We start from the raw sequence: 11557 nt of genomic DNA, 5'->3' as shown, positions 1-11557 counted from the left end.
GCGTACTTAGACATTCTATGTGCAAACGAAGTTTTGTAGGAAAAAATGTCTCTCAAGAAGCCCCTTCGGAAGTTGATTGTTTTTGACAAGATTGTGAGCACGTAGAATATTGCGATGTACGCACAAATTTTTTTGTCAGAATTTTGTGACATTTCAAAATACATTTAAAAACCAAGAGCATATGCTCCAGGGTGTCAAAACGCCCCTCTCGGACGCGGGTTCTTTCTTTCAAGAGGTTCCTGTTCTTCTCTCGACCGTAGAGTCTTTCTAGAGGTTATGATACTAAAAGTCCTAGGTTATTCGATAAAGTTTTGAGAGCTAAGTTTTGTCGCCTTGACTAACGCCCTACGATTGCAACTTGCAAATACAAATCCTCTTCTTTTCTTTATGCAAGGTCTCTGTCACAAAACTCTTATAAAAGCAACCTGGTCAGCTGCTCACACTGCATGTGTACAGTAAAAAATAACCACAGCACAACGCCACAATATATGATCTTCGTATAAAACTTAAGACAGCCAAAACAACATACTGAACGAACTGGCATATATATTGAGTAGCGAGTATGTATTATTTAGCAAGATATTCAGAATGGGCGACACCAACTCTTTACTATGCGTAGCTGAACACAAGACGTAATATAGGACTCACGACGTGGGATGAGCCAACAAAATGATAGCGAGGATCCGATAACAACCTAACAAAATTTGCCCCCATGAGCCAACCTCACCTGACCCTAATCCACTGTCAAGATCCTGACGAGGGATGATGCGCTGAGACGATGCACCGCAACAACTGAATCTCCCGACTTGCAGAGGCCGAGCTTCTTGGCATAATCCAGGGCAAAACTGACGGCCTCCTCGGTGGCCTCAGTATCAGAAGCCTTTGCAGTAGCGGCACTCAACATTGGGATCAGGCCCCTAACAATTTGACTCTGCCTTGCAGGAGCCTCGTCGCTGCAAGTCCAGTCGAAATCATTGTCGGTCTTCAGCTCTGGAACCACGCAGTTCAATACTGGCATCGCTGGCCTGTACTTCGCGACGAGCCTTGCAGTCGTACCTCCCCTCGTCAGGACCAAGATAAGCGATGCCTTGGAGACATTAGCCGTCCGAACAGCTGACGATGCCAAACTCTCAAGTGGGCTCATAGGAACTGGTGCTGCTGCGGTAATCAACTTGAAGACTGCACCGTGATCCACATAGGTCTCTGCCATTAAGCAGATGCTGGACATTGTCTGCACTGCTAACTCTGGATATGCCCCTGCTGCAGTCTCACCGCTAAGCATCACACAGTCAGTTCCGTCTAGGACAGCATTGGCGACATCAGTTGCTTCTGCCCGTGTAGGGCGGGGAGACTTGATCATCGACTCCAGCATCTGGGTTGCAGTGACAACAGGCTTTCCTTGTTGATTGCATTTGAAGATCATAACCTTCTGAGCAAAGAAAATCTTCTCAATAGGGATCTCCATACCCAAATCTCCTCGTGCAACCATGAAGGCGTCTGAATTTGCAAGTATGTCATCAAAATTAGCAACACCTTCTTGATTCTCAACCTGCACGTAAGAAACTAGCATAAGAAGCAATAAAACAACCTAAAATAAAATGCAAGCTTGTGGGCATAAACATACCTTGGACATAAGTATGATTGACTTGGCATGCTCACCGAGCACACTTCGGACCATCTGAAGGTCTGATCCTTTCCGTACAAAGGAGAGTGCTATCATGTCGATCTTGTTTGGCACTCCCCACTGTAGGATATCCACCTTGTCCTTATCTGTAAGTGTTGGGAGATCTACAATGACGCCAGGAAGATTGACATTCTTCCTCTCACCTAGGAGAGCAGAGTTCTCACATCGGCAGCGAACTAGACCTTTCTCAGGATCACAAGAAAGCGCTGTGAGTGTGATGGTGCCATCAGCACATAGTATAGTGCTCCCAGGCTTCACATCTACAGCCAACTTTTTGTAGCTCATGGAAATCATGGTCTCATCACCCTTGATGGTATAATCTGTGGTTATGGTAATCTCTTGCCCCTGATTCAGCTTTACAGGCTTGCCGTCTTTCAGAAAGCCTGTGCGAATTTCTGGTCCCTGTACAAAGACAGTAGATTGGCATAGTTGAGAAAATAAATAATGCTGGCCGAGCTCATGTAGGAGGATTCATGTGCTACATTGAACTTTACAAGATGTTCAAATAGAGTTCTAGGTACAAGGTCATGGAAGCAGCTTTTAGCATAGTCAGTAGAATGAAGTAAATTCTGATATGCAAGCCAGAAAGCTAATAATTAGTAATCTATATATCATACAAGTGAATGAATATCTAGTGCATTGGCTAGATCCTGTAAACCGTATGCCACAAGTAAATTATATCTTTGTATATAATGCATTTCATCCAGTACTAAAAATCCAGGCCAATACAACTATCGATCACAAAATCACTCACCTTCAAAGTCAACCCAATTTTTAAACAGACCAATAATATAGAGCCACCAAATGAAACATGAATAACAAGCCAAAAGATAGGTGAATCGCACATTGGTCGTTAAACATAGTGTAGAAACCAATTTTAATTTCTTGACGTTTTTATGACAGGCAGTTTCTTGATGTTTAGACTTTAATACTGAAGCATGAGTCTCTTTGCAATCATATATAGCTGCAAACTTTATCCTTTTCTACACAAGGTTTACTAATAAATTGTGGTGCATAACACCACAATTTTAGATCAAGTAATAACGCCGATATTAATATATCCATACCAGCAAGCAGACCAGTGAACTACTAATGAACCAGTAAAGTGGTAGCTTGAATGACCAATCTGGTTTTTAAAAGTATACATGTACACCAGCATTTCTTCTTAGAGGTGTGTGTTTCTTTCGTTGCTTGTACAAGCTGGTACGTGTGGGAACCTACAAAGCATCGAGAGAATGGACGCAGAGTATATGGTCACGAGCACATATGCGCTCGATATCTTGTGCCTTCGCTAGCGCATGGGGATCTGGGCCAATTCCTAATACGGTTGGTTTTGAAGCCCTGGTAATTGCGCACTGTGCCAGAATACATGTGTCAGGTGCTAGGAGTGGGCCAGCTGCTTGGCGGCCGTCTCCCGATGACGGGCTGAGCCATGGCCCAGGTTCGTTGTTGTACGTCTGTTCCGTGGCTCGGATAAGATGCTTTCCGTCAAGAGCGACAGCCATCCTAAAAAAAGAGAGCGACAGCCTTGAAACGACTGCAGATCCAGACTCTTCTTCCCCAATGCGGCAGCCATTTTAGGTGACGAGGTAGAGAGGGAGGAAGTGGGAGAACGGGCGACCGACGCTTAATGGAGTTCCTCATGCATCCAATCCGTAGGTATGAGAGTGATTTTCCCCCAATTTGCGTGTGATCTGTAGAGTGGAGCACAGGGGACTAAGGTTTATTTGCTTTCTCTGCCATAGATCCACGCTGAGTGAGGAGGTAGGAGAGAGTCTGCTGCCGGAGTTTGCCGGCGGACGGTAACAGGCGAACGGTGGTGGTGCCGTTGCTGGAGGGCACGGGTGTGAGCGGCGATGGGCGGATCTGCGTGGCGTCTGCACCTGAGCTCGAGCTCAGAATAGCACTTTCCCGAGAGAATATTCTATATATCCTGAACTATCACAGACGCACACAAAAAGTGTTAAACCACATGGTACAAGAAACCATCCCATTGAATTGCATGGCACCTGGTGGCACACTGCCTCTTTTGTGAAAGGCATATGTTTCTGGGTGTTATAAAGGTCCAATCATATTTCTTCAGCCCACAAATGAACAGTATATGGCACTTTCTGGATCTGTATAGCAAGGTTTTAAGGAACTAATTAATACCAACCGCCTGTAATCAGGGCGAGATGGTGATATGATATATATGTGTAGTCGACTATACAATCTTGCGGATATGGATATGAATGATTTATATGTGCAGTCGACTATAGAAAAGGACTTCTCAACATATGTCATACATCATACATTCATATAGTATGATTAGAATATAGCGCAAAAGATTTAATCAGGGAGTCGGTTAGCATTATTAATGCACCTAACAGCAACCTTATATAGCAAAACAACCAGTACACCATACATTCGAAGCAACGTGTGAAGGGGATGAATTATGATCTGCCAATTTGGACACCAACATTTAGCATGAAATCCTAATTTGCTAGGCCTAGCTGCCACAGCCAAAAGCTACCAATCCATGAAGAAACAATTGTCCAATGAACAATACAAATTCACATTGTACAATATAACACACTAGATTTCTTGTCTCGGCATTTGTCTTCAGAACACTGAAGATGCCTAATTGTATGCAAGCTGGCATAACAAATCCAAACTAACTATCTGTATGACAATGTAAGAGCTCTACGAGGAAGTTCAGTACTCATTGCTACGCCTGTGCAAACAAGGTACACAAGTCGCATGTATAGGCTAATTTACGCAATAAATACAGCAGAATCAAAGGAAAATATGCGCACAAAAAACAGATCGGGTCAAGTCGTAGTTCCTATGATTGTCGCAAAAAAAAGAAAGTAGTTCCTATGATATATGACAAGCCAATCACAAGGTAAAATTAGAGCGTGCAAATTGGCTTGGAATACAAGATGTAGGGGCATGCAGAGGGAGCGGACCTTGGTGTCGAGCATGACCGCGCAGAGGATGCCGGTTATGTCCATGGCCTTGTGGAGGTTGTCGAGGGTCTCCTGGTGGTACTCGTGGGATCCGTGCGAGAAGTTGAACCTGGCGACGCACATGCCGGCGCGCAGGAGGCGCGCGCACATCTCCACGGACCGCGAGGCCGGGCCGAGGGTGCAGACGATCTTGGTCTTGGCGCGCCGCCGCCAAATCTCCTCCGGCCCCGCGCCGAGCGCCAGGTCCGCCATTGCACGGCCGGGGAAAGGGAGGGGTGGTGCGAGACGAAGGACCCGCCGAGGCGCGAGCGGTTGATGCGCAGCGGCGAGGAGAGGAGAGGAGAGGAGAGGAGGTTGGATCGGAAGGGACGGTGGCGGTGCGAGAGAATATATAAAGGGTGGTGCGGGGGAAGGCGTACGAGCCGGGGTGGCCGGGGGCGCTAGGGTAAAACGGTAGGGCTGGGTTCACTTTCCCCCCCCCCTCCTTTTTGCAAAATATACGTGTGTACATACGCGTTTGGCCTTCTCGTGAAGGAAAAAAAACATGTTGCCTTTTGGGTTTTCTTGTGGAAGAGGGCTTAACTCGTTTTCCTTCAATTGCGTTTTTAAGCTTGCAGAGAAAGTATTTTGTATTTCAAGTGATATTTTTTTTGAGGATCAATATTGCCGCTTTTATTTAACCCATGGCACTCGGAATGTCATCCGAGATTACATCAAGCACAAAGTCTGGGGTAACCCCCAACCAAACCTTACAAAGATCGTCTGCGACACCTACTTTAGCTAATCTATGCGCGGCAACATCAAGCACAAAGTCTCAAGTGATATTACTTGTAGGACAATTTAGACTTCCTACCAAGCCAATCCGGACTTCTCTTCAAAAATATAGGCAGCTTCTACAACAACTTCTAGCGAAAATATTTGTATTGGTGAATGACTAGTAAAAATGTAGAAACATAATTCAACGGTCCCTCTCACGTTTACATTCCACTAGACCTAAAATGTGTACTTGAAGTGCTCGGTCATATTAAGCAAACGAGTTGCTAAGTAGTTTGTTTATGCAACGGTCAAGCTCCCCCCCCCCCAAGAGATCGAGGGTTCGTCAAGCGAGTTTTTTATTTATAATTCACCGCTTTATTTAAACATCAATAATATCATTAATACAAATAATATCTGGAGTTGTGATTAATCAAACATGACATCCAAATGGAAGTTGATCGCGACCTTCGCCAAAATGTGCTTCAAAACTTGACTCTCTTCCTGCATGCACAATCTCGAATCCCGTAAAAGAGCGTAGCTTCAAGTTGATCCTCGATGATCACCACCAATGGACCTAGAGAAATCTTATCTAAATGACAAACTATGCCCGTGCAATCTATGGTCACTCTTACTCGGTGAAGATTCATATCATATGCCAACGGCAACACCTCGCAATACGACGAAGCTTCTAAAATCTCAGGGTTAGTTAAACCTTCGTAACAGATGACCGAAGCTCCCAAATGAAATTACTTGGTCATCCCCACAGCATATTGCACATGACCTCATCTCCCCCTTCCTGTATATCATTGCATCTACGTTAATATTTCTGACCCTTCGGAAGGCTTCACCACTTTCTCACTGTGCTCCTTTTACCCACAGTACCAATTTGTTTCTTTGGCGATATCATATCAAGATCATGAAGGAATTTGTTAATAAAATTCATCGGCGATATGGACTCTGAAAGTTTCGATGTTGAAGTGCCTAAAAAATGGCCCACAGGGTGACTGGAACCTTAACGAATTGCTTCTCGTTCATCGAGTGTTGCACCGTCGCCACCCACATATTGGCATCTTCGGCTCTACATGTCATAATTGCTGTGGAAAACCTTTGTCGACTAGCGCCCATACACTCTTCGACATCCGACATAAAAATGAGTGAATGTATCCATGGAGTGCTCGCCCTACTGCAGATTGCACACGTGTTCGAGTCTAATATGCGCCTTCTCAATAATGCCTCCCCTATAGTAATCAAGTTATTGGCTAACCTCCAAGCGAAGATTTTGATCTTTGTTAGAACCGTTACCTTCCATAGCTTATTCCACTGATTCTGAGAGCCCTTCGTATCTAATCTAGCTTCCCTCTCATTGAGCAGTGATCCTATATTCCACATCGAGAATGCCACAATTACAAAGAGATTCATTCTTGTAAGATTAGGGTTTGTAAAACCGATTCATACACCGGCCTAGAGATCTTTATCCAGATATTCATTCGTCTTGTCATGAAAAGCTATATTATTATTAATATGATTTCCTTTTACTAGATCTCTATGTTTGGTTGTGATCATTCTAATGTGCGAGTAGTCCACCTAAGGTATGGGAGATGTGGGGAATGGTAACATGTGATCGTGCCTAATACTTATTATAATTATGTTTGGTTACTTTGATGATTCTTTATGAGGTTGATTGTCCATGTCGTATGTAATGTTTGTTTCTAATTTAAAGGGCCAGATAACTTGAGCTAGAGACCTACATGGTAAACATGTGGTGTCTAGATTTCGCAACCTCCATGTGACATGTGTTGGTATCAACGCGGAGCAAAGACTGAAGGAAATATGCCCTAGAGGCAATAATAAAGTTGTTATTTATACTTTCTTATATCATGATAAATGTTTAGTTTTCATGCTAGAATTGTATTAACCGAAAACTTAGTACATGTGTCAATACATAGACAAACAGATTGTCCCTAGTATGCCTCTACTTGACTAGCTCATTAATCAAAGATGGTTAAGTTTCCTAGCCATAGACATGTGTTGTCATTTGATGAACGTGATCACATCATTAGAGAATGATGTGATGGACAAGACCCATCCGTTAGCTTAGCACTATGATCGTTTAGTTTATTGCTATTGCTTTCTTCATGACTTATACATGTTCCTCTGACTGTGAGATTATGCAACTCCCGAATACCGGAGGAACACTTAGTGTGTTATCAAACGTCGCAACGTAACTGGGTGATTATAAAGATACTCTACAGGTGTCTCCAATGGTGTTTGTTGAGTTGGCATAGATCGATATTATGATTTGTCACTCCATGTATCGGAGAGGTATCTCTGGGCCCTCTCGGTAATGATCATCACTATAAGCCTTGCAAGCAATAAAACTAATGAGTTAGTTGCGGGATGATGCATTACGGAACGAGTAAAGAGACTTGCCGGTAACGAGATTGAACTAGGTATGATGATACCGACGATCGAATCTCGGGCAAGTAACATACCGATGACAAAGGGAATGAAGGAAATATGCCCTAGAGGCAATAATAAAGTTGTTATTTATATTTCCTTATATCATGATAAATGTTTATTATTCATGCTAGAATTGTATTAACCGCAAACTTAGTACATGTGTGAATACATAGACAAACAAAGTGTCACTATTATGCCTCTACTTGACTAGCTCGTTAATCAAAGATGGTTAAGTTTCCTAGCCATGGACAAGAGTTGTCATTTGATGAACGGGATCACATCATTAGAGAATGATGTGATTGACTTGACCCATCCGTTAGCTTAGCACGATGATCGTTTAGTTTGTTGTTATTGTTTTCTTCATAACTTATACATGTTCCTAGGACTATGAGATTATGGAACTCCCGAATACCGGAGTAACACTTAGTGTGCTATCAAAAGTCACAACGTAACTGGGTGATTATAAAGATGCTCTACAGGTGTCTCTGATGGTGTTTGTTGAGTTGGCATAGATCGAGATTAGGATTTGTCACTCCGATTGTCGGAGAGGTATGTCTGGGCCCTCTCGGTAATGCACATCACTATAAGCCTTGCAAGCAATGTGACTAATGAGTTAGTTACGGGATGATGCATTATGGAACGAGTAAAGAGACTTGCCGATAACGATGATTGAACTAGGTATGATGATACCGACAATCGAATCTCGGGCAAGTAACATACCGATGACAAAGGGAACACCGTATGTTGTTATGCGGTTTGACCGATAAAGATCTTCGTAGAATATGTAGGAACCAATATGAGCATCCAGGTTCGGCTATTGGTTATTGACCAGAAGTGAGTCTCGGTCATGTCTACATAGTTCTCGAACCCGTAGGGTCCGCACGCTTAACGTTCGGTGACGATCGGTATTATGAGTTTATGTGTTTTGATGTACCGAAGGTAGTTCGGAGTCCCGGATATGATCACGGACATGAAGAGGAGTCTCGAAATGGTCCAGACATAAAGATCGATATATTGGAAGGCTATGTTTGGACATCGGAATGGTTCCGAATGAGTTCGGGCATTTACCGGAGTACCGGGGGGTTACCGGAACCCCCCGGGGAGTCAATGGGCCTTATTGGGCCCTAGTGGAGAAAGAGGGCAACATGCAAGTGGTGGGGCACCCCCCTAGGCCCAAACCGAATTGGTTTAGGGTTTGGCGGGCCGACCCCCCTTTCCTTCTCCTCTCCTCCTCCTAGTAGGAATAGGAAAGGGGGGGGGCAAACCTACTTGGAGTAGGATTGCCCCCCCTTGGGCGCGCCTCCTCCTAGGCCGGCCCTCTCCTCCCCCCTTTATATACGGGGGAGGGGGCACCCCATAGACACACAAGTTGATCCTTTAGCCGTGTGCGGTGCCCCCCTCCACATATTTCCACCTCGGTCATATTGTCGTAGTGCTTAGGCGAAGCCCTGCGCCGGTAACTTCATCATCACCGTCAACACGCCGTCGTGCTGACGAAACTCTCCCTCGGCCTCAGCTGGATCAATAGTACGAGGGACGTCACTGAGCTGAACGTGTGCAGATCGCGGAGGTTCTGTGCGTTTGGTACTTGGATCGTTGGATCGCGAAGACGTTCGACTACATCAACCGCGTTACTAAACGCTTCCGCTTTCGGTCTACGAGGGTACGTGGACACACTCTCCCCGCTCATTGCTATGCATCACCTAAATGGATCTTGCGTGATCGTAGGAATTTTTTTGAAATTACTGCATTCCCCAAAAGTGGCATCAGAGCCAGGTCTATGCGTAGGTAAGAACGGTTCTTGCTAGAAGCCCATAGCAGCCACGTAAAATTTGCAACAACAAAGTAGAGGACGTCTAACTTGTTTTTGCAGGGCATGTTGTGATGTGATATGGTCAAGACGTGATGATATATAAATTGTTGTATGAGATGATCATGTTTTGTAACAGTTATCGGCAACTGGCAGGAGCCATATGGTTGTCGCTTTATTGTATGAAATGCAATCGCCATGTAATTGCTTTACTTTATCACTAAGCGGTAGCGATAGTCGTAGAAGCAATAGTTGGCGAGACGACAACGATGCTACGATGGAGATCAAGGTGTCAAGCCTGTGATGATGGTGATCATGATGGTGCTTTGGAGATGGAGATCAAGGCACAAGATGATGATGACCATATCATATCACTTATTTTGATTGCATATGATGTTTATCTTTTATGCATCTTATTTTGCTTAGTACGGCGGTAGCATTATAAGATGATCTTTCACTAAATTTTGAGGTATAAGTGTTCTCCCTGAGTATGCACCGTTGCTACAGTTCGTCGTGCCGAGACACCACGTGATGATCGGGTGTGATAAGCTCTACGTTCACATACAACGGGTGCAAGCCAGTTTTGCACACGCAGAATACTCGGGTTAAACTTGACGGGCCTAGCATATGTAGATATGGCCTCGGAACACTGAGACCGAAAGGTCGAGCGTGAATCATATAGTAGATATGATCAACATAGTGATGTTCACCGTTGAGAACTACTCCATCTCACGTGATGATCAGACATGGTTTAGTTGATATGGATCACGTGATCACTTAGATGACTAGAGTGATGTCTATCTAAGTGGGAGTTCTTAAGTAATATTATTAATTGAACTTTAATTTATCATGAACTTAGTACCTGATAGTATTTTGCATGTCTATGTTGTTGTAGATCAATGGCCTGTGCTACTGTTCCTTTGAATTTGAATACGTTCCTAGAGAAAACTACGTTGAAAGATGATGGTAGCAACTACACGGACTGGGTCCGTAACTTGAGGATTATCCTCATTGCTGCACAGAAGAATTACGTCCTGGAAGCACCACTAGGTGCAAGACCCACTGGAGGAGCAACGCCGAACGTTGTGAATGCCTGGCAGAGCAAAGTTGATGACTACTCGATAGTTCAGTGTGCCATGCTTTACGGCTTAGAACCGGGACTTCAACGATGTTTTGAACGTCATGGAGCATATGAGATGTTCCAGGAGTTGAAGTTAATATTTCAAGCAAATGCCCGAATTGAGAGATATGAAGTCTCCAATAAGTTCTATAGCTGCAAAATGGAGGAGAATAGTTCTGTCAGTGAACATATACTTAGAATGTCTGGGTACCACAATCACTTGACTCAACAGGGAGTTAATCTTCCGGTTGATAGTGTCATTGACAGAGTTCTTCAATCACTGCCACCAAGCTACAAAAGCTTCGTGATGAACTATAATATGCAAGGGATGGATAAGACAATTCCCGAGCTCTTCGCGATGCTAAAGGCTGCGGAGGTAGAAATCAAGAAGGAGCATCAAGTGTTGATGGTTAACAAGACCACTAGTTTCAAGAAAAAGGGAAAAAGGGAAGAAGGGGAACTTCAAGAAGAACAACAAGCAAGTTGCTGCTCAAGTGAAGAAGCCCAAGTCTGGACCTAAGCCTGAGACTGAGTGCTTCTACTGCAAAGGGACTGGTCATTGGAAGCGGAACTGCCCCAAGTATTTGGCGAATAAGAAGGATGGCAAAGTGAAAGGTATATTTGATATACATGTTATTGATGTGCACCTTACTAATGCTCGTAGTAGCGCCTGGGTATTTGATATTGGTTCTGTTGCCCATATTTGCAACTCGAAACAGGGGCTATGGATTAAGTGAAGATTGCTAAGGACGAGGTGACGATGCGCGTGGGAAATGGTT

General features: G+C 44.1%; 1 protein-coding gene across 1 annotated transcript; it reads right to left on the bottom strand.

Moving 5' to 3' along the window:
- Window positions 1–529: 529 nt before the first annotated feature.
- Window positions 530–5023, bottom strand: LOC123097599 (pyruvate kinase, cytosolic isozyme). Its single transcript, XM_044519380.1, has 3 exons — window positions 4633–5023; window positions 1625–2086; window positions 530–1549 (listed from the first exon to the last, which is right to left on the bottom strand). The coding sequence occupies exons 1-3, from the start codon at window positions 4882–4884 to the stop codon at window positions 734–736; spliced, it is 1530 nt and encodes a 509-aa protein (XP_044375315.1). The 5' UTR covers window positions 4885–5023; the 3' UTR covers window positions 530–733.
- Between the last annotated feature and the right edge of the window lie 6534 nt (window positions 5024–11557).

This window comes from Triticum aestivum, chromosome 4D (genome assembly GCF_018294505.1).
Source record: "Triticum aestivum cultivar Chinese Spring chromosome 4D, IWGSC CS RefSeq v2.1, whole genome shotgun sequence".
In the NCBI taxonomy this organism is placed as follows: domain Eukaryota; kingdom Viridiplantae; phylum Streptophyta; class Magnoliopsida; order Poales; family Poaceae; genus Triticum; species Triticum aestivum.
Note: the sequence above shows the minus strand (reverse complement) of the source record. Positions and strands in the feature narration are given on the sequence as shown.

Excerpts from the sequence above, each read along its gene's own strand:
- LOC123097599 (XM_044519380.1), bottom strand. The coding sequence starts at position 4,884 with ATGGCGGACCTGGCGCTCGGCGCGGGGCCGGAGGAGATTTGGCGGCGG. Across the intron at positions 2,087-4,632 it reads CGGTCATGCTCGACACCAAG|GGACCAGAAATTCGCACAGG; the intron begins GTCCGCTCCCTC and ends GTCTTTGTACAG. Across the intron at positions 1,550-1,624 it reads CAATCATACTTATGTCCAAG|GTTGAGAATCAAGAAGGTGT; the intron begins GTATGTTTATGC and ends TCTTACGTGCAG.